General features: G+C 41.5%; 2 protein-coding genes and 1 pseudogene across 2 annotated transcripts in view; 1 reads left to right on the forward strand and 2 right to left on the reverse strand.

Moving 5' to 3' along the window:
- Positions 1-8,997, reverse strand: part of LOC124044431 — a 79,057-nt pseudogene extending 70,060 nt beyond the window's left edge.
- A 938-nt stretch (positions 8,998-9,935) lies between these two features.
- LOC124044033 (neurogenic differentiation factor 1-like) lies at positions 9,936-14,291 on the reverse strand. The gene is made up of 2 exons (XM_046363347.1): positions 14,132-14,291; positions 9,936-13,546 (listed from the first exon to the last, which is right to left on the reverse strand). The coding sequence occupies exon 2, from the start codon at positions 13,535-13,537 to the stop codon at positions 12,473-12,475; it is 1,065 nt and encodes a 354-aa protein (XP_046219303.1). The 5' UTR covers positions 13,538-13,546; positions 14,132-14,291; the 3' UTR covers positions 9,936-12,472.
- Positions 14,292-18,626: 4,335 nt separating this feature from the next.
- LOC124044432 (protein ITPRID2-like) overlaps positions 18,627-23,608 on the forward strand; it is a 66,257-nt gene continuing 61,275 nt past the window's right edge. Inside the window, exon 1 of the mRNA XM_046364070.1 lies at positions 18,627-18,727. The gene's annotated coding sequence lies outside the window, so the exon portion shown is untranslated. The remainder of the gene's footprint in view (positions 18,728-23,608) is intronic.

The raw sequence follows: 23,608 nt of genomic DNA on the forward strand, positions 1-23,608 counted from the left end.
CACAAAAGGACCAGCTGACATCATGTCAGTGATTCTCTCGTTAACACAGGTGTGAGTGTTGATGAGGACAAGGCTGGAGATCACTCTGTCATGCTGATTGAGTTCGAATAACGGACTGGAAGCTTCAAAAGGAGGGTGGTGCTTGGAATCATTGTTCTTCCTCTGTCAACCATGGTTACCTGCAAGGAAACACGTGCCGTCATCATTGCTTTGCACAAAAAGAGCTTCACAGGCAAGGATATTGCTGCCAGTAAGATTGCACCTAAATCAACCATTTATTGGCACATCAAGAACTTCAAGGAGAGCGGTTCAATTGTTGTGAAGAAAGCTTCAGGGCGCCCAAGAAAGTCCAGCAAGCGCCAGGACCGTCTCCTAAAGTTGATTCAGCTGCGGGATCGGGCACCATCATACAGAGCTTGCTCAAGAATGACAGCAGGCAGGTGTGAGTGCATCTGCACGCACAGTGAGGCGAAGACTTTTGGAGGATGGCCTGGTGTCAAGAAGGGCAGCAAAGAAGCCACTTCTCTCCAGGAAAAACATCAGGGACAGACTGATATTCTGCAAAAGGTACAGGGATTGGACTGCTGAGGACTGGGGTAAAGTCATTTTCTCTGATGAATCCCCTTTCCGATTGTTTGGGGCATCCGGATAAAAGCTTGTCCGGAGAAGACAAGGTGAGCGCTACCATCAGTCCTGTGTCATGCCAACAGTAAAGCATCCTGAGACCATTCATGTGTGGGGTTGCTTCTCAGCCAAGGGAGTGGGCTCACTCACAATTTTGCCTTAGAGCACAGCCATGAATAAAGAATGGTACCAACACATCCTCCGAGAGCAACTTCTCCCAACCTTCCAGGAACAGTTTGGTGACGAACAATACTTTTTCCAGCATGATGGAGCACCTTGCCATAAGACAAAAATGATAACTAAGTGGCTCGGGGAACAAAACATCGATATTTTGGGTACATGGCCAGGAAACTCCAGGAAACTCCCCAGACCTTACACAAATAATGAAAAACTCCAAGCATTGATTATGCAAGAATGGACTGCCATCAGTCAGGATGTGGCCCAGAATTTAATTGACAGCCACCGGCCAAACTGAGCAAATTGGGGGAGAAGGGCCTGAATACTAGGGTTCTAGGGGTCTGAATACTTTCCGAATGCACTGTACATGTGTATAAGATATAGTATATCTCAGAACTGTTCTAAAGGACCAGAGTGCTTGTCATAGTTTTTATTATTATAATAATTTTTTTAATCTACATATATCAGGAACCATATAGGCCCAAGTATGGAGCCTTATGGGACACAACATTATATTATTTTGGCTCCGATAGAATTCCATCAATATCACAGACTTTGATATTATAAAAAATATATATTTTGTGTTCATATTTAGTGCATGGTGACCAACAACTTTTCTTCAAACTAATATTTATATCCTGAATTATAACACAAATTGAATGGCTGCTGTTTGTTAGGTGTCCCAATATGTACACTAGATGAGAGCCCCCACAGGGTAATCTATCTATCTGATAAGATCTCTGGAGACAGTGGATATACGTATAATGTAGATCTGTAGTCCCACTCTAGAGAGGAGAGACTTCATGTTACATATATGACCCTGTGTGTCAACAGATGTGTTGTATTGATCTGGTCCCTATACAGCCATCACCCACAACATATGGAGAAGATATACACATCAGCAGTCAGAGGCATTAGCAGACTATAGGGCCTCAGCATGGGGTTAGATGTCCCTGTCAATCCTGAACTCAAGATGAAAAATAAGAGCTGGTTGAAGACCTTGGTCTGGGAACATGTGCAGTGCCTTCAGAAAATATTCATACCCCTTGACTTATTCCACATTTTGTTGTGTTACAGCCTGAAATTCCAAATGTATTCAATTGCTTTTTTTGCACATTTATTGAAAATGAAATGCATACATATCTAATTTAAATGTATTCACACCCCTGAGTCCATACATGTTAGTCTATAAGAGCTTTGCAAACCTGGATTGTACAATATTTGTACATTATTATTTTTTTAATTCTTTAAGCTCTGTCAAGTTGGTTGTTGATGGTTGAAGACAGACATGTTCAAGTCTTGCCATAGATCTAAATGCAGATTTAAGTCAAAACTGTAACCAGGCCACTCAAGAACATTCAATGTTATCTTGGTAAGCAACTCCAATGTATATTTGGCCTCGTGTTTTAGGTTATTGTCCTGCTGAAAGGTGAATTTGTCTCCCAGTGTCTGATGGAAAGCAGAAGAAGGCTCCTGCCATGGAGCTGGAAGTTTTGGACCGTGGACCATCGCAGGAGGTTCCGGACTGTGGACTGTCGCAGGAGGTTCCGGACCGTGGACCGTAGTAGGAGGTTCCGGACCGTGGACCATCGTAGGAGGTTCCGGACTGTGGACCGTCGTAGGAGGTTCTGGACTGTGGACCGTCGCAGGAGGCTCCGGACTGTGAACCATCACTGGAAGCTCTGGACTGGGGACCGTCACCGGAAGCTCTGGACTGGGGACCGCTACCGGAAGCTCTGGACTGGGGACCGTCGTAGGAGGTTCTGGACTGTGGACCGTCGTAGGAGGTTCCGGACTGTGGACCGTCGTAGGAGGTTCTGGACTGCAGACCGTCGCAGGAGGCTCTGGACTGTGAACTGTCACTGGAAGCTCTGGACTGGGGACCGTTGCCGGAAGCTCTGGACTGGGGACCGTCACTGGAAGCTCTGGACTAGGGACCGTTGCCGGAAGCTCTGGACTGGGGACCGTCACCGGAACCTCTGGACTGGGGACCGTCACCGGAAGCTCTGGACTGGGGACCATTTCCGGAAGCTCTGGACCATGGACCGTCGCCGGAAGCTCTGGACTGGGGACCGTCGCCAGAAGCCTGGTGCGTGGAGCCAGCACAGGTGGCACCGGACTGGTGACACGCACTTCAGGGCGAGTGCGAGGAGCTGGCACAGGACGTACTGGGCTGTGGAGGCGCACTGGAGACCTAGTGCATGGAGCCGGCACACATGGTACCGCACAGATAACACGCTTCGCACGGCGAGTGCGGGGAGCAGGCACAGGACGTACCCCCCAAGAACAACTGTTTTTTGGGCTTTCTATGTGGCCGCGAACCCCGGACTCGTCGCTGTCCTCCCTTCTCTCCTTCAGTCTGCTTCCAAGGAAGACTTTTGTGTCCTGATTTCCTCCCAAGTCCAGGATGTCTTCTCCTTTATCTCCTCCCAAGCCCAAGATACCCTCTCCTCCCAGGCAGGCTGCTTGGTCCTGTTGTGGTGGGATCTGTCCTGATCATCGTAAGCATAATCAGACCAAGGCGCAGCGTGATATGGGTTCCACATATTTATTTATGCACAAAAACAATAAAGAGCAAACGAAACGAGACGTTCTGGAGTGCTCACAGGCAACAATACAAAAACAAGATCCCACAAAACACAGTGGGGAAATGGCTGCCTAAATATGATCCCCAATAGAGACAATGATAAACAGCTGCCTCTGATTGGGAACCATACCAGGCCAACATAGAAAAAAAACTAGATTATCCACCCTAGTCACACCCCGACCTAACCAAAATAGAGAATAAAAAGGCTCTCTAGGGTCAGGGCGTGACAGTTGCGAGGCATTGGAAACCCTCCCTGGTCTTTGTGGTTGAATCTGTGTTTGAAATTCACTGCTCAACTGAGGGAGCAGTCAATTAGAGGTAATTGTATGTGTGGGGTGAGTTATTCATTAAAAAATCATGTTAAACTCTATTATTGTAAACAAACAAAAATTTAACTTGAATTGATGTTCGACAAATCAGACTTGCGATGCATGTGGCAAGAACAAGAGACTATCACAGACTACAAAGGCAAATACAGCTGTGTGGTGCCCATCGAAGCCTCCCTACCAGACGAGCTTAACATATTCTACCCTCGATTCGGAAGACTCGCTGCTCCGGATGACCAAGTGCTTTTGCTCTGAGGCTGACGTGAGGAAAACTCCCAGGATAGGATAAGTATTCCCTCTCACCCCCCCCTTTAAGATTTAGATGCACTATTGTAAAGTGACTGTTCCACTGGATGTCATAAGGTGAATGCACCAATTTGTAAGTCGCTCTGGATAAGAGCGTCTGCTAAATGACTTAAATGTAATGTAAATGTAAATGTCATGCAACTTATTATGTGACTTGTTAATGTCACGTGTGCTCTCTCTCCGGCCTCTAGGTCACCAGGCTGATCGTTAGGGCGCACACCTGTCATCAGCGTTACGCGCATAATGACACTCACCTGGACTCCATCACCTCCTTGATTACCTGCCCTTTATATGTCACTCCCTTTGGTTTCTTCCCCAGTCGTCATTGTTGCTGTTTCATGTCAGTGCGCTGTTTCTTGTTTCTTTTTTTTTTTTTTATTAAAAGTATTCACTCCCTGAACTTGCTTCCCGACTCTCAGCGTACATTGTTATAACAAAGGGAAGCATCAGAGAGTGTATATATTTTTTGTGTTGGGGGTGAGGTCGGGGGCCGGGTGTTCAAGCCGGAGCTACCTGGGAGGCCTCAGCCGGTTTGTAGGCTCCCATGAATACGCGGGTTGGATAGGCTCCCATGCCTAAGCTGGGTGAACAATTTCCCGTGCCTCAACCCGAGGCTCTCTTTCCTCAGCCGGTTCGTCAAGTTTCTGCTCCTCAGCGGAGGCGACCAGTCCGCCACGGATCCCCGGGATCGTCCCTGCCGGGGAGGGAGTACTGTCACGTATGCTCTTTTTCCGGCGCTCTAGGTCGTCATGCTCCTGCACCTCAGCCGGATTGACAGGTTCCCGCACCTTAGTAGAGGTGACCGGTCCGCTCCTGATCCCCGGGATCGTCATCTTAGTCGGCGTCCTGCAGCTGGAGCCTTGCGTCACGTGTGCTCCTCTCTGGCCTCTCGGTCACCAGGCTGCACGTTAGGGTGCACACCTGTCACCAGCGTTACGCGCGTAATGACACTCACCTGCATTCCATCACGTCCTTGATTACCTGCCCTTTATGTCACTCCCTTTGGTTTCTTCCCCAGTCATCATTGTTGCTGTTTCATGTCGGTGCGTTGTTTGTTTTATTAAAAGTATTCACTCCCTGAACTTGCTTCCCGACTCCCAGCGTACATCGTTACAGTTAAGCAAATTTTTACTCCTGAACTTATTTAGGTTTGCTTTACCAAAGGGGTTGGATACTTACTGACTCAAAATATTTCAGCTTTTATTCATAAAAAATTGTATAATAATTACCCTTTGGCATTACGGGGTATTGTGTGTAGGCCAGTGACACAACCTCAATTTAATCCATTTTAAATTCAGGCTGTAACATATCAAAATGTGGAAAAAGTCAAGGAGTTTGAAAACTTCCTGTGTAGCCTACACACGCTCATATATCAACTGGTATGTAGCCTACAAATGCTCATGTTACATTAGCCGTCAAGCCTCATCCCCTTTTCTTGAGATTTATGCTGACAATTACAGGTGTGCCACGCTTGTAGCGTCATACCCTAGAAGCTACAATAGCTGCCAAAAGTGCTTCAACAAAGTACTGAGTAAAGGGTCTGAAAACGTAGGTAAATGTTATATTTCTGTTTTTAATTTGTAATACATTTGCAAAATTTCTAAAAAGTTGTTTTTGCTTTGTCATTATGGGGTATTGTTTGTAGATTGATGAGGTGGGAAACGCAATTTAATCTATTTTAGAATAAGGCTGTAGTGTAACTAAATGTGGAAAAATCAATGGTTATGAATACATTCCGAATGCACTGTAGACCCAAGAACCTCTGTGGTGCAATTAATTCCCGAAAACTGAGGATGGACTGACAAGTAGCAGTGACAGAGGACCTGACGAGCTAAGATCTGACTCACAGTCTCAGAGTCTTGGGAAAACAGTATATTTTTGAACATCAAATGAACACTTCAACACCCTACATCTAACAACCCACAAGTGAACTGGCCAGAGAAGTCATATCCTTCTCACAGGGACTGAACCTCATGGAAGGATATCTAGGACAGAGTGAAATCAAAGGGAGCACAACATTTTATGAAGTTAAATTGCATTTTGTAAACATTCACTGTGTGTCAATCTAAATATTGTTGTTTTCTTAGACATCCATCCAATAAGAGACATTTGACAAATAAAAGTGTTTAACATGCTATCTAGTTTAAATGCTGTGGCCAGGAGACAGATTTAGTAAACCTCTACTGTTTTCCTTGCCTAGGTCAAGACACCTAGTACTGACAAAGTTGTGGGTTCAATCCCAGCAGGAATCACATACACGTACTAAATACAGTCACCTCAGGCCAAGGTCCAATCACAGTAAACAAGGCCAACGAAAGCAAAGCCAGGGGTCTCAAGGTCAAGCTATTGTAGGAGCCTCTGGGCAAACACAACGCTTCAGTAGGTTTACATTACATTTTTATTCACTATGAATATTATCTGTGGTGAGTTGATGCATTTAGTGTTTGAAACTGTGATATTAAAAGTATTGCCTCTCAATGATATGAGAGCATCAGATAAATAAGTACAATTATTTAGTATACTATAGCTACTTGAATATGTTCAGTACCAAAAGAATACCTGTTATAACTTAATATTAATTTCTGTCTATCAAAACAACATAACATTGCATTTCTTTGAACATTGGCATAACTTCAGCATGTCAAATATATAGGCTACTGTGAGTCATATTTCAAATGATCATTGAAATTGAGACCACTGTACAGATCTGATCTGCTATCCCTGGGCAGAACAGAATCTCAAACCCAGTCAAATAGACAACCTCCAGCGAATCAGACATGTGCCTGTGGTTTTTTTGGCAGTTTTGTTGGAGCATTTGGTAGTGGCCATAGGGGGTTATTAGACTGATGCTTTCTGGGTAATGAGAGTGCTGGCTTAATAACATTAGCTTGGATCACGCATAACCAAAAAGTATTGCCTGTAAAGATTATTAAGCAAAATGAAACCCAATCTGTTTTGCACTAAGCAATTGATGCTTTTGAGAGATATATACTGTACAAAACAACAACAGCCCAAAAATAACATGAAAGGGATGGATATCTAGTTCAAACTCTCCATATGTTTCATTTTTTTCATTTTGTTTTGATGAAACTGTTTCATCTGATCAACCATTTGGAAACATTTGATTCTATGTTTGAAGTCTGTGCACAAGAAAAATGGCTACAACCCCACCCCCCTCTCCATTGAAACTGATAAGGCAAGTAGGGCCTCCTATACCAGCCCATGATGATCACACGTTGTCCCATGTATCCATCCTTCAGTGTGGAGATGCAGATGGCGATGTGTGAGTATCATTTACTTGGACATGTTCTAGGTCTGCTCCCCAAATGACACCCTATTACTTACAGTGTATATGGCTCTGGTCAAAAGTAGTGCACTGTGAGGGGAATAGGGTGTCATTTGGGATGCACACTAACTGTCCACATGAGCGCCAGATGCCCTGCTTTAGGTGGTCACAATAGTCGGCCAGCCGGCTGGTCAGAGACGGAGTCTATTACCGACACATCTGTTACACAGAACTTTCTGGCAACAGGCACTTTCTACATTTTTCCTAACTGGTTTAGTGATTTTATCTTCCGTATACTTTGGCCGAGTGGCCAACAATAAATAAAGAATTCTTATTAGGCTATTGGCTGGCTAAGCTCTTCAAGAGGCAGCACATAATATAATTTATTTACAGCAATATAATACAAGACCAAGTAAGATCTTTCTGCTTCCAGAATAATATTTGGTATCCTAGACCTACATCATTTCACCCCAAAATTGAAATTTACCCTACAGCATGGGCTGGCCATTGAGTGTCACTCCCATTTATGTCACCATTGACAAAGGGGACTGAAACTGATGGAGACTGCTGTGTAACATAGTTTGAAACCCAAATAAGTAAAATATCAAACAATAACGTTTTGAATATTGATAGGTTTAAAAGGCTAACTGTTATAATAGTTTTAGTAACAGTCAATAGGCCTATAAGCCTACATCACATACTGTGCGAATAATAGGCTATATGTAGGCTATAGTATAGGCCTATGCAAAATTTGCTAAATATTCTTTGTTTTATAACAAAAATACATTTTATAACGTTTTTTGTTGTTGTCAATATTTAATGTCTGTATCCATAGAGCCAAGTATGTTTACTTCATGGCTTGCAATTGATAGGCTGTCATTGATGTTGCACCTATTCTTGGTTCATCTACCGTATGAAGGAGTCAATCTTATCTGGAATCTAACCTACAGATAAATGAAACACGTACAACACTCTTTTCTCAAATACCTTTGTGTCACTTCTTACAAGCCATGTAGGAAATGTCCAAAATTCACCAATTCATGGGAGGATTCTGTTTCACTAAAGCCAAGAAACGGTTAGCTATGTCTTCATGTGAAACTATTATGTTTTATGATTCCCCTCCCTGCCTGATGTAGGCTATGTTGGTCGGCATGCGGCACTGGTAGAAGAAACAGACCCCGTCTGCAATTGTCATGGATAATGGTGAAACAGTGAGCTCACCTGTAGGGGTATCTGGCTGAATAAGACTCCATGTCACCCTCGTCGACGACAGAAGGACGTCGTGACTCTTCTTCCCTATTTGAAATATCCCTCTCACTATCGGTTCGTCTGTGTCGTAATCGGTGTACTGTTTCTCTGGCTGTTCTTGTTCTTGCTCACTCGACTCCTCCGCGCAAAGCTGTGCAGCTGAGAACGAGCGTTTTTCGGGTTGTTTTGGTTGTTGCGTTCTCTTGTTCTTCTTCCCACGGTTTCCTGTACTCACGGGAGACCGCGGTGGCGTCTCACTCAACTCCTCTTGGCTCTTTGACAATGCGTCCCCTTCATTTATCGATTTTCGAGGGGACTCAAACATTTAAAAACGTTAACGGTAAAGTCTTATTCCACAATGGTGCCTGCTTTGTAGGCTATTACTGGGTTGCTTGCATGGGCGCGTGCCCGCGACGGTAAGGTCATTATGGCAGGTCCAACAGTTGAAACTTCCCACTCTGTCTAGTTATGTAGTTATGACTAGATGGTATACAGTTTATGTCAGAATTGACCAGAATTAACTTTTGCTACAGGTTGGGATAATTGACGTAGCAGGTTATGAGAATTAGGTTAAGAAAATGGTTAGGGTTAGCTAAAATGCAGAACAGTTCTTTTGACGTAAATGTGACATAAACTGTAATCAATCTAACCATGACCCCTCTACCTACTTCAAGCAACCAGGCTGACCGCAGCCCATAAAGTGTTCCTCCGCGGCACGCGCCCACAAGAAAGGTTCTGAAGAAAATCTCTGTCAAGAGCCTATAGGATGGATATAACGTATGATGTGTTTATATTTCATCCAGCCAACATGCTAGTCATTAGAACATCATTTGTATCATGATATGGTTCATTTCTAAATTCGTTTACATGCTTGGCCTATGCACCGAATCCAAATAGCTGGTGCGTAAAGTTTGAGTTACGCACAGGAATGGATTTATATTTTTCAGGACCCTGTCTGTCCTGTCCATTATGTCATTGACTTTACCTCAATGTTGAAGGTTTACGAACTAACCAAAGTAATTATAGAACAGTGGCATTTATAGGTCTTTAATTCAATAAAATATCCTGGCATATCCTACTGAGTAATACGGGTATAAGACTATATACCTAGACAAGACGAATGCGCCAATATCCTTAGCAGCACCATGGACAGTTCCTGATTTAACAAAGGAACCCTGCATACCCATTCACAAAGTTACAGATGACACAGGGATGCCAGTTTCCCAATTTGACATAGTTTACAGCCAACCGACTGGGATGTCTCTCAAATAAATAAAAAACGGTGTGCATTTATGAAATACATTTATGAAATACAAAATACATAATACATTTGTATTTTGGGGACACATGATTTACAGATTTCAGGAGTACACACATTGATTTCATTTTTTCATTTTATTATTCCAGTTTAAAGCATGCTGTGAGTGTTTACTTCCATCTAAGATGTATGCTTATAATCAAATGATTCAACGGTTCAGTGAAGATTCTGATATTGAGGAAGAACGGATATCCAAGGAAACATCTCTAATGGTTTATTCAACATGAACAGTGAATAAAGAAGCACCATTCAGAATGTATATCATGAAGTTGGTTCGCTGCATGGTGTTTTCCCTTATAGATGCAGCCAGTGTGTTCATGCATAAACAAGATCATTTTCATAAATTAAAAACCTCCCCAGCAGAAGTAACATATGTGTCTTGCTCGGTTTGCATACGATATGGTGTTCGTACTAAATAGCACCCTATACCCTTCTATACTTGTGCAGGGCTCATAGTGCTCCGGTCAAAAGTAGTACAGTATATATAGGGGATAGGGTGTCATTTGGGAAGAAACCATGGTGGCATGTGAATGCCCCTTGACTTACTGCAGCTATTCGTGGCATGGCAGAAAAACGCTCGTTTTGTCCTTCAGTATTTGATATACAACGTTAGGTAAATAAATGCTGGCTCAGGGGGTTTGCTCATTTTCACTCATATAGCCTAGGCCTAAATGTTAATCACAAATGGATGTCTTAATATTTCTCATATCAAGATGCTTTTAATTTCATGCATCTACAATTCATAATATAGCCTAGGACAATATAGGGTATAATGATTTAGTAGCATATCCTTATGGGCAGAGAAATAGTCACTATCCATGCGTAAAGATTTGACGGAAACCCATATTTTAGAGAATGTGTCAATAATTTGGACATCCAAGAAGTGTCGAATGTGGAATTCAAAGAAGTCAAGGTTATTGTGCGACCAGGCTGAGGGACTGAGGGGAAAGCCACTGAAACTAATTGTGCCTTAACTCTGGTTTTTGACAGATTTAGTTATAGGCTATAGGTTTTCATTTAGGTTTTTATGTAATTTTATCATTATAAAGAACCATATAGTTGATGATTGAGCCACGCCTGTCAACGTAATGTTGGCCAAATCAGTCCTGCTCAAAAGTAGCTACTTCTGTTTAGCTCCGTCATTGTCAACGCAGATGTAGGAAATCAATTTGAGCCAGTTTGCTACAGCAGGAACATTATCCTGCAGCAATAGGACATGTGAATTATTATGTGGATTATAATTAATGGACATTGTTGTAGGGGTTGATACATTTTTCGTTAGGGCAAATCAAGCCTGAAATTTCAAAGTGGAAATTACAAACTTAAGAATACTTTTTAAACCTAAAATAGACTACAGGTTTGCATTTTCTGTATAGGAAATTCTCAGCAACAAATGAATGATCAAACTAAGATCCTACATCTGTCGATCCAGATAATAATTAAAGAAATTGTAGGCTACTCATTCACTTTATTTTACAATAATAATTGAGTGCGCCTCATGATATACATTTATCTCCACTGACTTATGTACACTTGAATACACATCGGAAGAGAGTTTAAAACTAAAACCAAAATGCAAATAACGAACATATGAGTATAACTCCATGGCACTCAGTCCCTATGAGTCCTGAAAACATCCTACATTATAAAATGTTTACAAACAATATACAGTCGGCACACATTGACGATAAGCATCATGCTGCAAATAGCTATTCTGCACTGATTTGGACATGCATGCAATGGCGCAATAAGAAGATGCCTGGTATGTTCCAAAATGTGCTGCACTGATAATGAATTTGAAGATGGGCCACGGTTGAATTTTGAAATGAAATAATAAGTAGGCCTACTTCGTTTTATGCATTGAGCAATTCCAGGAGAAGCGTTGTATACACAAATAGGCGTTTATGATACTTTGCAAGTAGTAGGCCCCTGCGCATTATTACACTTTTAAGTAGGCTATCAATGTTTTAGGGGAAATAAAGTTATCAATATTGTGCAACGTTGCATGATTTGCAGTAGGCTAAATAATTGCTAAGGCAACCGATTTGTATTAGCACTTGCCTCTGTATACATAACTTTTTTAAATAAAACGGTTGTATCATATAAACATGACATAACACTATTTTATAAAACATTAACAACATGGAGTTGTGTGAAATGAAATACGACTCGACTTCATAAAAAAGCTATTCATAATTCTGTACAAAATCACATCAAAATAATTCAGTATGGGAGATGTACAATACTGGTTGAAAAATATAGAAATCTTTATGATTTATTTTATTGGCCCAAGTATTCGTTTAAAAATTGCATAGTTTTCCAAATTATTGCTTGTGATTTTGTAGCATGGATAATCAACACATTCTGAGTATAGTCACCACTATTTCCACAATGTGACTTATAGAAGCGCTATAGAATACAATACATGAAGTGAAAGAGAATATGCATATGTATCCGCACTTCTCCTAAAGGCAGTAACAACAATAAATACATAGGCTACATGATAGAATCAAGATGATAATAAATTGCTCTTTTGCATCAGTAGCACTAGGATATCATATCATGACGCACTCTTATCAGTCTTTGATGGTTTAATGTATTCACGGATCATGAAATATAGCGTTAAGCTGAGCATTCATGACTCTCTCGTGATGAGTGTGTCCTTCGTACGACATAATGTTTTCCATCGGTATCTCACACCGCTGCGCAGAGCTCGCGTAAAGGGGCGCGTGTGCCTGTGGACCCGCCAGTCCCGCTGCAGCCTGGTAGTGCATTGTAAATGCGTAGTTCTTTTCGAACTCAGACGAAGGCTCGTGTTTGAAGGAAAAGTTCCCGTTGACACTCAGTGGTGGACTTAAAGGTCCGTCGAATGATGGACTAGTGCAGTCTGTAAGCGGCAGCGCGGTCTCAAAGAACGGCTCCAGCGCACTTCCGTATGAATGGGGCTTGACGTGGAAGATGTGGGAGCTGTCCATTGTACCATATGGAGGGCTGGGAAGACCCGGGGTCTGGTAGGAATAGGGATGCGCGGCGAAGGAAGCACTTGCTGGTTGCATATGAGATGGTATCTCCTGTGTCTGCTCCGGGAGGAACGTTCTGGGGTTGAGCTGGAGACAGCCTGCCACTAGATTAGTAGTGGGCTGAGACAAGCCCTTACACAGGGCCTGTACAAATGACATGATGTCTGGGCTCTTACCCGACCGCAAGATCTCTGACAGGGCCCAGATGTAGTTTTTAGCCAGACGCAAAGTCTCAATTTTTGAGAGCTTTTGGGTTTTGGAGTAACATGGCACAACTTTACGCAAACTCTCGAGCGCGTCGTTGAGTCCGTGCATACGATTCCTTTCGCGCGCGTTCGCCTTGTGGCGCCTCATCTTAAACCTCTGCATTCTGGCTTTTGTCATTTTCTTCTTTTTTGGTCCACGACGTTTAGGCTTTTGATCGTCGCCTTCTTCTTCCTCATCTTCATCTTCATCATCATCCTCATCCAGTCTGTTTAACCCATCCTCGTCGTCATCCTCGAGGTCCCCGTGCATGGATTCGAGTGCGCCGTTTTTCTTCTCCATATCCTGTTCATCCTGGGAGCCCTGACACTCATCAGTCCAGGTCGCAGAATCCTGGGGGTCTGATGACATCATGGTTTCTTCCGTGTAGGACTTAGTCATATTGGAAATCTGTCAATAAAAAAGACAACCGTGAGCAAACTCACTTAGGACATAATTTTCTACTTGACTAATAGCCTATTCAGCAGGAGTTCGTTTTGGAAAATGTGCATTATGCTATACTAATTGTTTCACTCTAAGTCAAACAAAAATAATTTTGTATCAGAAGAATCAACATTACGTTTGCAACACCGATGATTATATAGGCTGTCATAAACGTCATAGGAATTTGAGAGCAAAATGTAGAACAGTACTTTGTGGTCAGGATAAACCAACAACATTATAGTAGCATAATGCATAAAGTATTCAATTATCACCTAATAGCTTGACATAACGAGTCCACAATTTGATAGAGAGCACGGAATACATACTAGTCCCTTTTTGTAACAGGTGACATATGGTCACATCACCTATCATCTGAGCAGGTTTGTATCAATAAATAATTCACGCCTATTCAGAAAATCTTTAACTGTTAAATAACTATACTTTATGGCAATGTAACAGATAAATCACAGCACACAGCACTCCATGCAATTACTTTCACCCAAAACATTTGCATAAATAAGTTATTGCATTATAAGATTGAGAAATAAATACCTATGTTTTGCAGAATTATCTTGTTATGACTCTGGCATGCCCCTCCTGAAGTGTGAGGTCCGGTGGATGGATTGTAATGTGGCTGCGCCGACAGATGCTCGGGTTATATAGCGCTGCTGCTGATGCTGCTGATGCTGACTGACTGGGAGAGAGAGATGAACCTGTGTGTATATATGGCTGTATCCCTAATACCATCACCATCGCGTTACCCAATGACAGTCAGGAACAGGCTCCACCCACCCAGGCCTTACTCCCGGCACGCGCCATATGGTCCATCTACGTCAGGCAAAAACTGCCTCGAGTGTCACGTGATATGGGACCATTTGTGTTCGCCAGCGCTCTGTATTCCGCTCCTTTGTGGCCAAAAGAAAGTGGCCATCTGTCACCAGTTAGGGACTCCATAGACCTGTGTGGACCCGCAGGATGGATTAACCCTTTGGTGCGTAAGACATATTCAATCACTACCAATACTCAAGCCCAACCCATTCCCCACGTGTGTCCTCTTTACATGGTTTGATTTTATTAATCATGAATCTCATAATTATGGAATAATGTAATTTTGCACATTAAGATACTTTGGGGACATTGAACACACCTAACATAGCCCAATAAACACGCCAAGTCACCAAGGAAAGAATAAGGCCCTTGCTGGCAATATGAAAGGCCCCATATTGGCCTTTCATAAAAACTAAAATAATTAATTTAGATCAAATGCATACTTTGCCTTTCTTTTTTTGCTCATTGCTGACTGCATCAGTGCTCATCTGTAAGCGTTATTGTCCCCATCTCTAACAGTGTGTGATGTTGATTGGCAACAGTGGTTGTACAATCTGGACCGAGCTCGGGCTGCTGAAGTAATGAGCATCGAGTCTCCCTCTCTTTTCAAACTGCAGGTCGGCACGCGAGTCGCACGCGCACTAACAAAAGCCTGTTTCACGGCTCACTGCCTCGATCCAACGACCAAAATCTGCTATCTTCTGTTCAATAATTCCCCAAAAATCTACGTGTTGACCGTTGGACAGACAGCGTAACAAGTGGGGGTAAAAACATACAATCAAGACAGAACTGAACCACAGGACAACGATTGAATATTTAAGCAGAATAGTTATATGGTGGGACTATAAAATGAGTCCATAGGCGTAGAATGAGACCTACAATCTGCTACACGAACTAAAACCATACGGACTGGAATGTCTGGTCATTCACAAAATTAGTAACTCTAGGCCTATAGCCTAAAATCTAACGACTGGGCATTTGGGTAGTCCTAAATGGATATACACTCATAAGCACATCATTTGGGATGAATTAACAATATCTTTAAATAAACCTAATGATATAGTAGCATAGGCCTACTTGTATGGATAATTGCGCAAATAACTCAATTCTTTATGCTAAACAAAAAGTCTAAATTAAAACAATTTTGCCGAAATGATGAGCCATCATAACATTTTAAACTTGTAAACGTCCATTAAAATAGCTTATTTTTTTCAACATTTCAACTCGGTAGTGTCTGACACGGACATCCCGAGAAAAACACCCCATATTCACACTGTTTGCTCAGCTCTGAATCATATATTTAACAGCGTCGGTTAGGCTAATGGCCCAGCGGAGCAACTCAGAGCACGGTTCTGCTCCGTGATGTAGGTAACCGTCAAGTGGCCACATAACCTGGTCGCCTCAAAGTGCTGCCTGAGAGAGAACACCTTATCTCGACTCTGTCATAAAACCAGGACAAGTTGTGTCAGTCGAAAGTCCCCTACGAGAACAAGCTGCGCACGCAGCTTCCTTGACTACATCTTTCTGTTACCATGTAAACGGTGTTAGCAGGAGACACACGTGGTCGAGGCTTTCAGCACCACCGACAGCTACACTTACAAGAGGGAATACAGCACACTTCTCTTAGAAACTACATATGATTTTAGGATAGACTTCGCAAAACAATTTATTTATGTATAATTACTAGGCTAACGTTGGTTTAAATAATACACAGTAAGACCAGTCTATCTGTTAAACATATTGGCTAAACATATAACTAATTCCTAAAGAAAATGCACTGATTAAACGTGAATTTGCTTTAGACTTGCCTATGTCTAAACATAATTCACACTGATATTGGCTTCATATTGTAACATGTCTTTGCAAACATTATTCGTTTATTCTGTGCTCAACAATATGATACTTTACTGTTATGCTCGTAAAACAACATTTTAAATGCAAAAAGATAAACCAAGTTAATATAACATCACACTTGGCACAGACATAATTTCAACGTCTATTCCACATTGGTACAACTTAATTTCATTGAAATGACGTGGAAACAACATCGGTCCAACCAGTGTGTGCCCAGTGGGGTGCATTGGGTTCAACTTGGTGTTTGGTTGCAAACATCCTAAACCCACCGTATCTATTTGAATATGATGATCTGACCTGTTCTCTAGCACTAATTAGAAGCCCTTGTCCAAGAGCACGGAATACATACTAGTCCCTACTCCTAGTCTCCTACCAATGCCCTTCCGCTTGAATGGACGCTTAGATTGAACTAATTCCACGTAGTATTTCATTGCACCTTCATCGCACTAATTGCTTATGCAAAAATGCAAATATATATTAATTAGTTAGACCACTGATTAGTTATTTGGTATTGGCGTGTTATAAATCACAATTTTGGACGCGGATATAAAGTCCTGGCTCGAAATCCAGCTGTGTATAGCGCGATGGGTTTTGGTTTCAATAATAGGCCTAGGATATGGAACCCTTCCGGCGCGTTCATATTGCAGGTGACCACCTGCTGCATGCTCGTGTCTATCTGACCCCTGTGTGGAGTGCAGATATGACCTATATATCTTATTAGGGAAATGCATAATATTAACAAAAACACCAATGGGCTAAGAATAACAATCTAATAATAATAATCATAATGTTTTTATTATTACTCTGTTGAAGCCTAATACAAATATTAACATAGAATGCCTACACTGTTGTAATATAACAATACCTACTAGGCTTTTAATAATAATAATGTAAGTATCATACAAGTATTATTATTTGCCGGGGCTTCAGAACGATGTCCAATATTCTTTTTTATTGACGAACAAATATTAATCTTGTTTTTTTTTGTGCCAAAAACGCACCACTTAGCTAAGACAATCCATTTTGTAAAATGTTGGGAACTTTAAAGCTAAAATCCTTAGTTGATATACATACAGTTTTCGACTTATAAAGTAATGATATAGAGGCCTATACCCATTTATTCTTGAAGAATATAACTTATAAATGCCTCATCCGCTTAGTTCAACTGTCGTACCCCATCAGAACCCAAAATATAAGTCTGGTTTACTCCAGTGTTTGTAAACAATGTAAATGTAAACAAACACTGTGTAGCCTCAAAATATGGTTAAAACTATAAAGTTGATCAAATCAAATGTTATTGGTCACATACACATGGTTAGCAGATGTTAATGCGAGTGTAGCGAAATGCTTGATATCATGGATGGTCAGTCAGTCCTTGCATCTATAGATCTGTCTATACATTTGAGTGGTAACATTTATCCAGGCCCAGCCCTCAGCTACTGTTTCAATTAAGGAGTATAGCTTTAATTGAGTTGTTTTTCTTTTAAAACACACATAGCCTAACAGTCACCCATAGATCACAATTACATCCTTCCCAATCTGGTTTAAATTCTTCGAGCAGGCACTCATAAATAAGCTAGACAATATAACTTTTGTCTTCATAATTAAGAAACAGGAGTGGCACTTGAGGTAGCACTCGAATGAGATGAAATCAGCACATTTCATTGTTATTTGTCAAAATGAAGCCCAGAATATTAGAGTTTTGCGCTGGTGAGTGGGACTGTGACTTCACTGAGTCACTTTTCTCAAAAAAGACCAAGATCTTTTTATTTTTTATGTTTTGTCTTGGACGGATGCATGCAGCTGAATGCGGTAGTATGGCGTCGTCTTGTGGTGGATATGAAACATTATGTCGGAGGCACCAGGACCGGGTTTTTCAAAACTGTTAGTCTATAATGCTCTTTTTCGCTATCCAGGATAAAATTTTCTGAAAATAATCGGATAAGGTCATTCAGGTCCAAATACCAAAATATAAAGATCACAGAAACCGTAATTTCATTGCATTAAACAGGCCTACTCATTGCCACCTAATACTGGAGAGCTATCTACGCGTTCACTGTCATGGTGAATCAGAAATGAGTAAACTACGTGAATTAAGGTAAAGATAATAAAATAAATTATATTAGCCTCTGTATTTCGCTTAAGTAGGTAGCTAGGCTGCATTTGCATTTGCATTTGTTTGACACGTATTAATATAAGAGTTGACCACATTCCTATACTGCAGTCAGTTTAACATCCCATCACTGATGTTTGCACGACACATATGCCACAAGCAGGTTACAAAATATTATTGTGGAAGACTCATCCCAGTTATGAAGACAGTGCTGCTCGCCCCTTGTTATGTTACTTTACTCCGCCCGGAAGCGGAAGACTCGGGTAAATTAAATTCTACAAAATTTGTCAGATTCCATTTCCACGGAGCTGCATTTTAACGCTTCAAACTCCTTTCCAACCCACAACACAATGGTAGGCATAAGTGTTTATTGAAACATTACATACGATGATGTTTAGAAATCTGATGCTAAACTTTTACTGTGGCGCACTTTGCCTGATGCAATTCACGTGGACCTCAGTTGTCACTGATTTAAATCCTCTTCGTATATATCCGAAGTAATTGTTGGGATACAAATGAACAGTTTTTATGTCAAGGGGACATTTACACGGCAAATATAAGTCAGAAAACAATGTAAATGCATAGGATATGGCGGTGTAAGACACGACTAGCCTTTGGGTAAATAGTTTAGGATAGTGCAAAACATCTCAGGTGAGAGACTAACTCGATTTTAGACAACTTTTAATGAACTAATTAATAAATAAACCGTCCTTGACAGCTTGCGAGATATCGCCCGACACGTTGCTGACTGTGGCCTATCTGTTTTAGTAACATTTGTCCTGCTTGGGATTTGATCCGTATTATCTTTAGACTGTTCTAGTCCTAGTTTCCCGATAGCGATGGATTTTAGGTTTAAGAGTGTTTTAACTTTACGTCATCCCTACAATGGTCGAAGATAAAACATGCGTTTCCAAAAACACCACGCAGGGAGAATGTTCGCGCTGGAGGATGGAAATAAAAGCAGCGCTGCTCTCGGATTAGCTTTCTCCATTCAAATCATACTTTACCATTCTAATTATTCCACAATACTGAAGACTCATCAGTTTCTATAGGGAAATAGCAACCACCGTTGCAAATATCGTTGCGCCTTATTCTAATGCGTATAAGCATTATCCTAAAAAATGCACTAAATAAAGTAAAGAATTATAGACAGTAGCCAGTATGATTAAAATATATAGCATTGTAGGCTATAGGCCTACTGTATTTCCAGTATATTTTAGTGCAGTTATGTCGTTTTTCATTGGAAGCATATGCTACTTTTATCGGTTTGTAACAATTGCAAAGACATTGGCAACTTTAGTCAACTTTGTTTTGAAGTTATCAGGGTCACAGAGAGACAGACAAACATATTCATTATGTGTTTAGTGGAGATGTTCTGTGTATTAGTTGACACGGAAGGGGAAAACATGATTTAATGATCACTTTGCTATTCTATGAGTGGTCTGAGGCAGTTGGTAAAGGAGCGTTTTAAAGTTAAACTTTTTAAGGATGGTCTTCCTGCCAGTGTGCTTCTTGGTCAAATAAATGATCAATATTTCAATATCTTATTTGGATGGGAAAGGAAGTACAGTAGCAGGGCAGGGCAGGCCAGGCCCCCTGAGGCCTGCCCATAACACTGTCCCTGATGAGTGTTATTTTGATTTCAATAACAATTTTGTTAGTTTAATTTGTGAATTGGCAAATATAAACACAAATATATAAGTAGTTGATTTTACACATTTTTCAATATATTGTTGAACATAAAATACTCTATGGGGAAATCAAAGTTCTAGAGTGCCACCTCTGCTAGTTTTTGAAGTAATCAACCATTTTACACAGAGAAATTGTCATAGTTGGCAATGTAACCAATCACAGCCCTCCTTTTACTTCTATCATTGCACGTCCTGCAATTCACCAGCAGAGGGCGACCATTTTGAATCCATTTTCACATTCCCTCTGTTGGTAATACTTACAAATTTGATCATAAATCTCTAAAAGTAGCAGACATCCCCCTATGGAACTTTGACATGCCTGTAGAGTATATTACCGTATAACCATGTCACCGACTGTTATGGATGAAGACCGTCATGACAATGAAATAACTGTTGTAACCATTTAAAAATAAATACAAATGTGTGTATTTTTGGAACTAACTGCTGACTGAAGGACGGGATGGCCAGGCATTCGTGCCTTAGCCGCAGCAAGATGTTACATTGTTCAGGGGGTGCTGCAGCACCCTCAGCATCCCTACTTCCTGCGGCTATGAGTAATGCGGTTGAGTGCGTTTCTGCGGTAACATGGACTCTTAACGTGATGAAAATTTGTTGCTCCTTGCTGAAACAAGCAAGATGTTGTGTCAAACGAGCACCATACAATGCAGCAGCGGCACACACAGAAATAGAATGAATAGAACAGGCTTTATTATATTTCTATGGCTGCACATGCAGTCAGGTGCAGAGGAGAGAGAGAACAAAAAAGTCAAAATTACAGAGACCGCTGTCATTTGGCTGGCCAATTACCGTCATCCAAAATTCCATGACTTTCACAGCCCTACCCACGTGCGAACACACAAGAGACACCCACATCAAAGCATGAAAGCATGCCTCCAGGATTGAAATCAAGGCTAAATCAGTCAGTTCAGCCCCCCTTTAACCTTGAACACCAAATTATGGTCATTGTCAATGGTAAAGGATAATTGTTCATTGTTTATCGGTGAAACGTCCAAGCTGCGTCTGCATTAAACAATTTGATCTCAATTAGTTTAATGGAAATATACATTTAGATCTTCTTGAATTATGTAAGTAACTACTATTTGATCAAACTTTAGAGCAGATCGTGTCAGGAAGCATCATCTGAGTGTCCTTTAAACTCCAAGTGGGCTCTCGTGCCTTTTACTGAGTGGCTTCCGTCTGGTAACTCTACCACGAAGGACTTTGGTGGAGTTCTGCAGAGATGGTTGTCCTTCTGGAAGGTTCTCCCATCTCTACAGAGGAACTCTGTTACTCTGAAAGAGCTCCAATCTGGTTCTTAGTTACCTCCTTGACCAAGGCCCTTCTCCCCCAATTGCTCAGTTTGGCCGGGCGGCCAGCTCTAGGAAGAGTCTTGGTGGTTCCAAACTTCTTCCATTTAAGAATGATGAAGGCCACTGTGTTCTTGGGGACCTTCAATGTTGCAGAAATATTTTGGTAACTTTCCCCAGATCTGTGCCTCGACACAATCCTGTCTCAGAGCTCTACGGACAATTCCTTCAACCTCATGGCTTGGTTTTTGCTGAGATTTGTTTTACTACAATTTCTAAAAACTTGTTTTTGCTTTGTCATTATGGGGTATTGGGTGTAGCTTGATGAAGATTTGTATTTATTTAATAATTTTAGAATGACTGTAACAAAATGTGGAAAAAGTCAAAAGGGTCTGAATACTTTTCGAATGCACCGAATGTTAGCCTAATGTAGAATACTAATTCATCATTAAGTGATCTTGTGAGACATTGATTCAACTTTGATCAAAACTTACTTTAACAAGCAGCACATCACCCCTGGGCCTGGGTAAGGCCAAGATGTCATAAATATCACAACTTTGATAAATAATTTCTCAATTATGCTAGATAAAAATGTCAAATATACAGTCGTGGCCAAAAGTTTTGAGAATGACACAAGTATTAATTTCCACAAAGTTTGCTGCTTCAGTGTCTCTAAATATTTTTGTCAGATGTTACTATGGAATACTGAAGTATAATTACAAGCATTTAATAAGTGTCAGTCTTTTATTGACAATTACATGAAGTTGATGCAAAGAGTCAATATTTGCAGTGTTGACCCTCCCTCTGCAATCCGCCCTGGCATGCTGTCAATTAACTTCTGGGCCACATCCTGACTGGTGGCAGCCCATTCTTGCATAATCAATGCTTTGAGTTTGTCATCATTTGTGAGTTTTTGTTTGTCCACCAGCCTCTTGAGGATTGACCACAAGTTCTCAATGGGATTAAGGTCTGGGGAGCTTCCTGGCCATGGAGCCAAAATATTGATGTTTTGTTCCCCGAGCCAATTAGTTATCACTTTTGCCTTATGGCAAGGTGCTCCATCATGCTGGAAAAGGCATTGTTCCTCACCAAACTGTTCATGGATGGTTGGGAGAAGTTGCTCTCGGAGGATGTGTTGGTACCATTCTTTATTCATGGCTGTGTTCTTAGGCGAAGTTGTGAGTGAGCCCAATCCCTTGGCTGAGAAGCAACCCCACACATGGATGGTCTCGGGATGCTTTACTGTTGGCATGACACAGGACTGATGGTAGCGCTCACCTTGTCTTCTCTGGACAAGTTTTTTTCCGGATGCCCAAACAATCGGAAAGGGGATTCATCAGAGAAAATGACTTTACCCCAGTCCTCAGCAGTCCAATCCCTGTACCTTTTGCAGAATATCAGTCTGTCCCTGATGTTTTTCCTGGAGAGAAGTGGCTTCTTTGCAGCCCTTCTTGACACCAGGCCATCCTCCAAAAAGTCTTCGCCTCACTGTGCGTGCAGATGCACTCAAACCTACCTGCTGCCATTCTTGAGCAAGCTCTGTACTGGTGGTGCCCCGATCCTGCAGCTGAATCAACTTTAGGAGATGGTCCTGGCACTTGCTGGACTTTCTTGGGTGCCCTGAAGCCTTCTTCACAACAATTGAACCGTTCTCCTTGAAGTTCTTGATGAGCCGATAAATGGTTGATTTAGGTGCAATCTTACTGGCAGCAATATCCTTGCCTGTGAAGCCCTTTTTGTGCAAAGCAATGATGACGGCACGTGTTTCCTTGTAGGTAATCGTGTTTGACGAAGGAAGAACAATGATTCCAAGTACCACCCACCTTTTGACTCTTCCAGTCTGTTATTCGAACTCAATCAGCATGACAGAGTGATCTCCAGCCTTGTCCTCTTCAACACTCACACCTGTGTTAACGAGATATTCACTGACATGTCAGCTGGTCCTTTTGTGGCAGGGCTGAAATGCAGTGGAAATGGTTTTGGGGTATTCAGTTCATTTGCATGGCAAAGAGGGACTTTGCAATTAATTTCAATTCATCTGATCACTCTTCATAACATTCTGGAGTATATGCAAATTGCCATCATACAGACTGAGGCAGCAGACTTTGAACATTTTATATTTGTGTCATTCCTACAACTTTTGGCCATGACTGAACAGTTGGTCAACAATAATTCCTCAAAAGGACCATTGTATGGATTAAATGCTTTTTGTCCTGATTTCATGAGTCACCCATGC

The sequence above is a fragment of the Oncorhynchus gorbuscha genome, linkage group LG09 (assembly GCF_021184085.1).
Source record: "Oncorhynchus gorbuscha isolate QuinsamMale2020 ecotype Even-year linkage group LG09, OgorEven_v1.0, whole genome shotgun sequence".
Lineage (NCBI taxonomy): Eukaryota > Metazoa > Chordata > Actinopteri > Salmoniformes > Salmonidae > Oncorhynchus > Oncorhynchus gorbuscha.

What these genes read in the sequence shown, in the direction of transcription:
- LOC124044033 (XM_046363347.1), bottom strand. Translation starts at nt 13,537, where the DNA reads ATGACTAAGTCCTACACGGAAGAAACCATGATGTCATCAGACCCCCAG.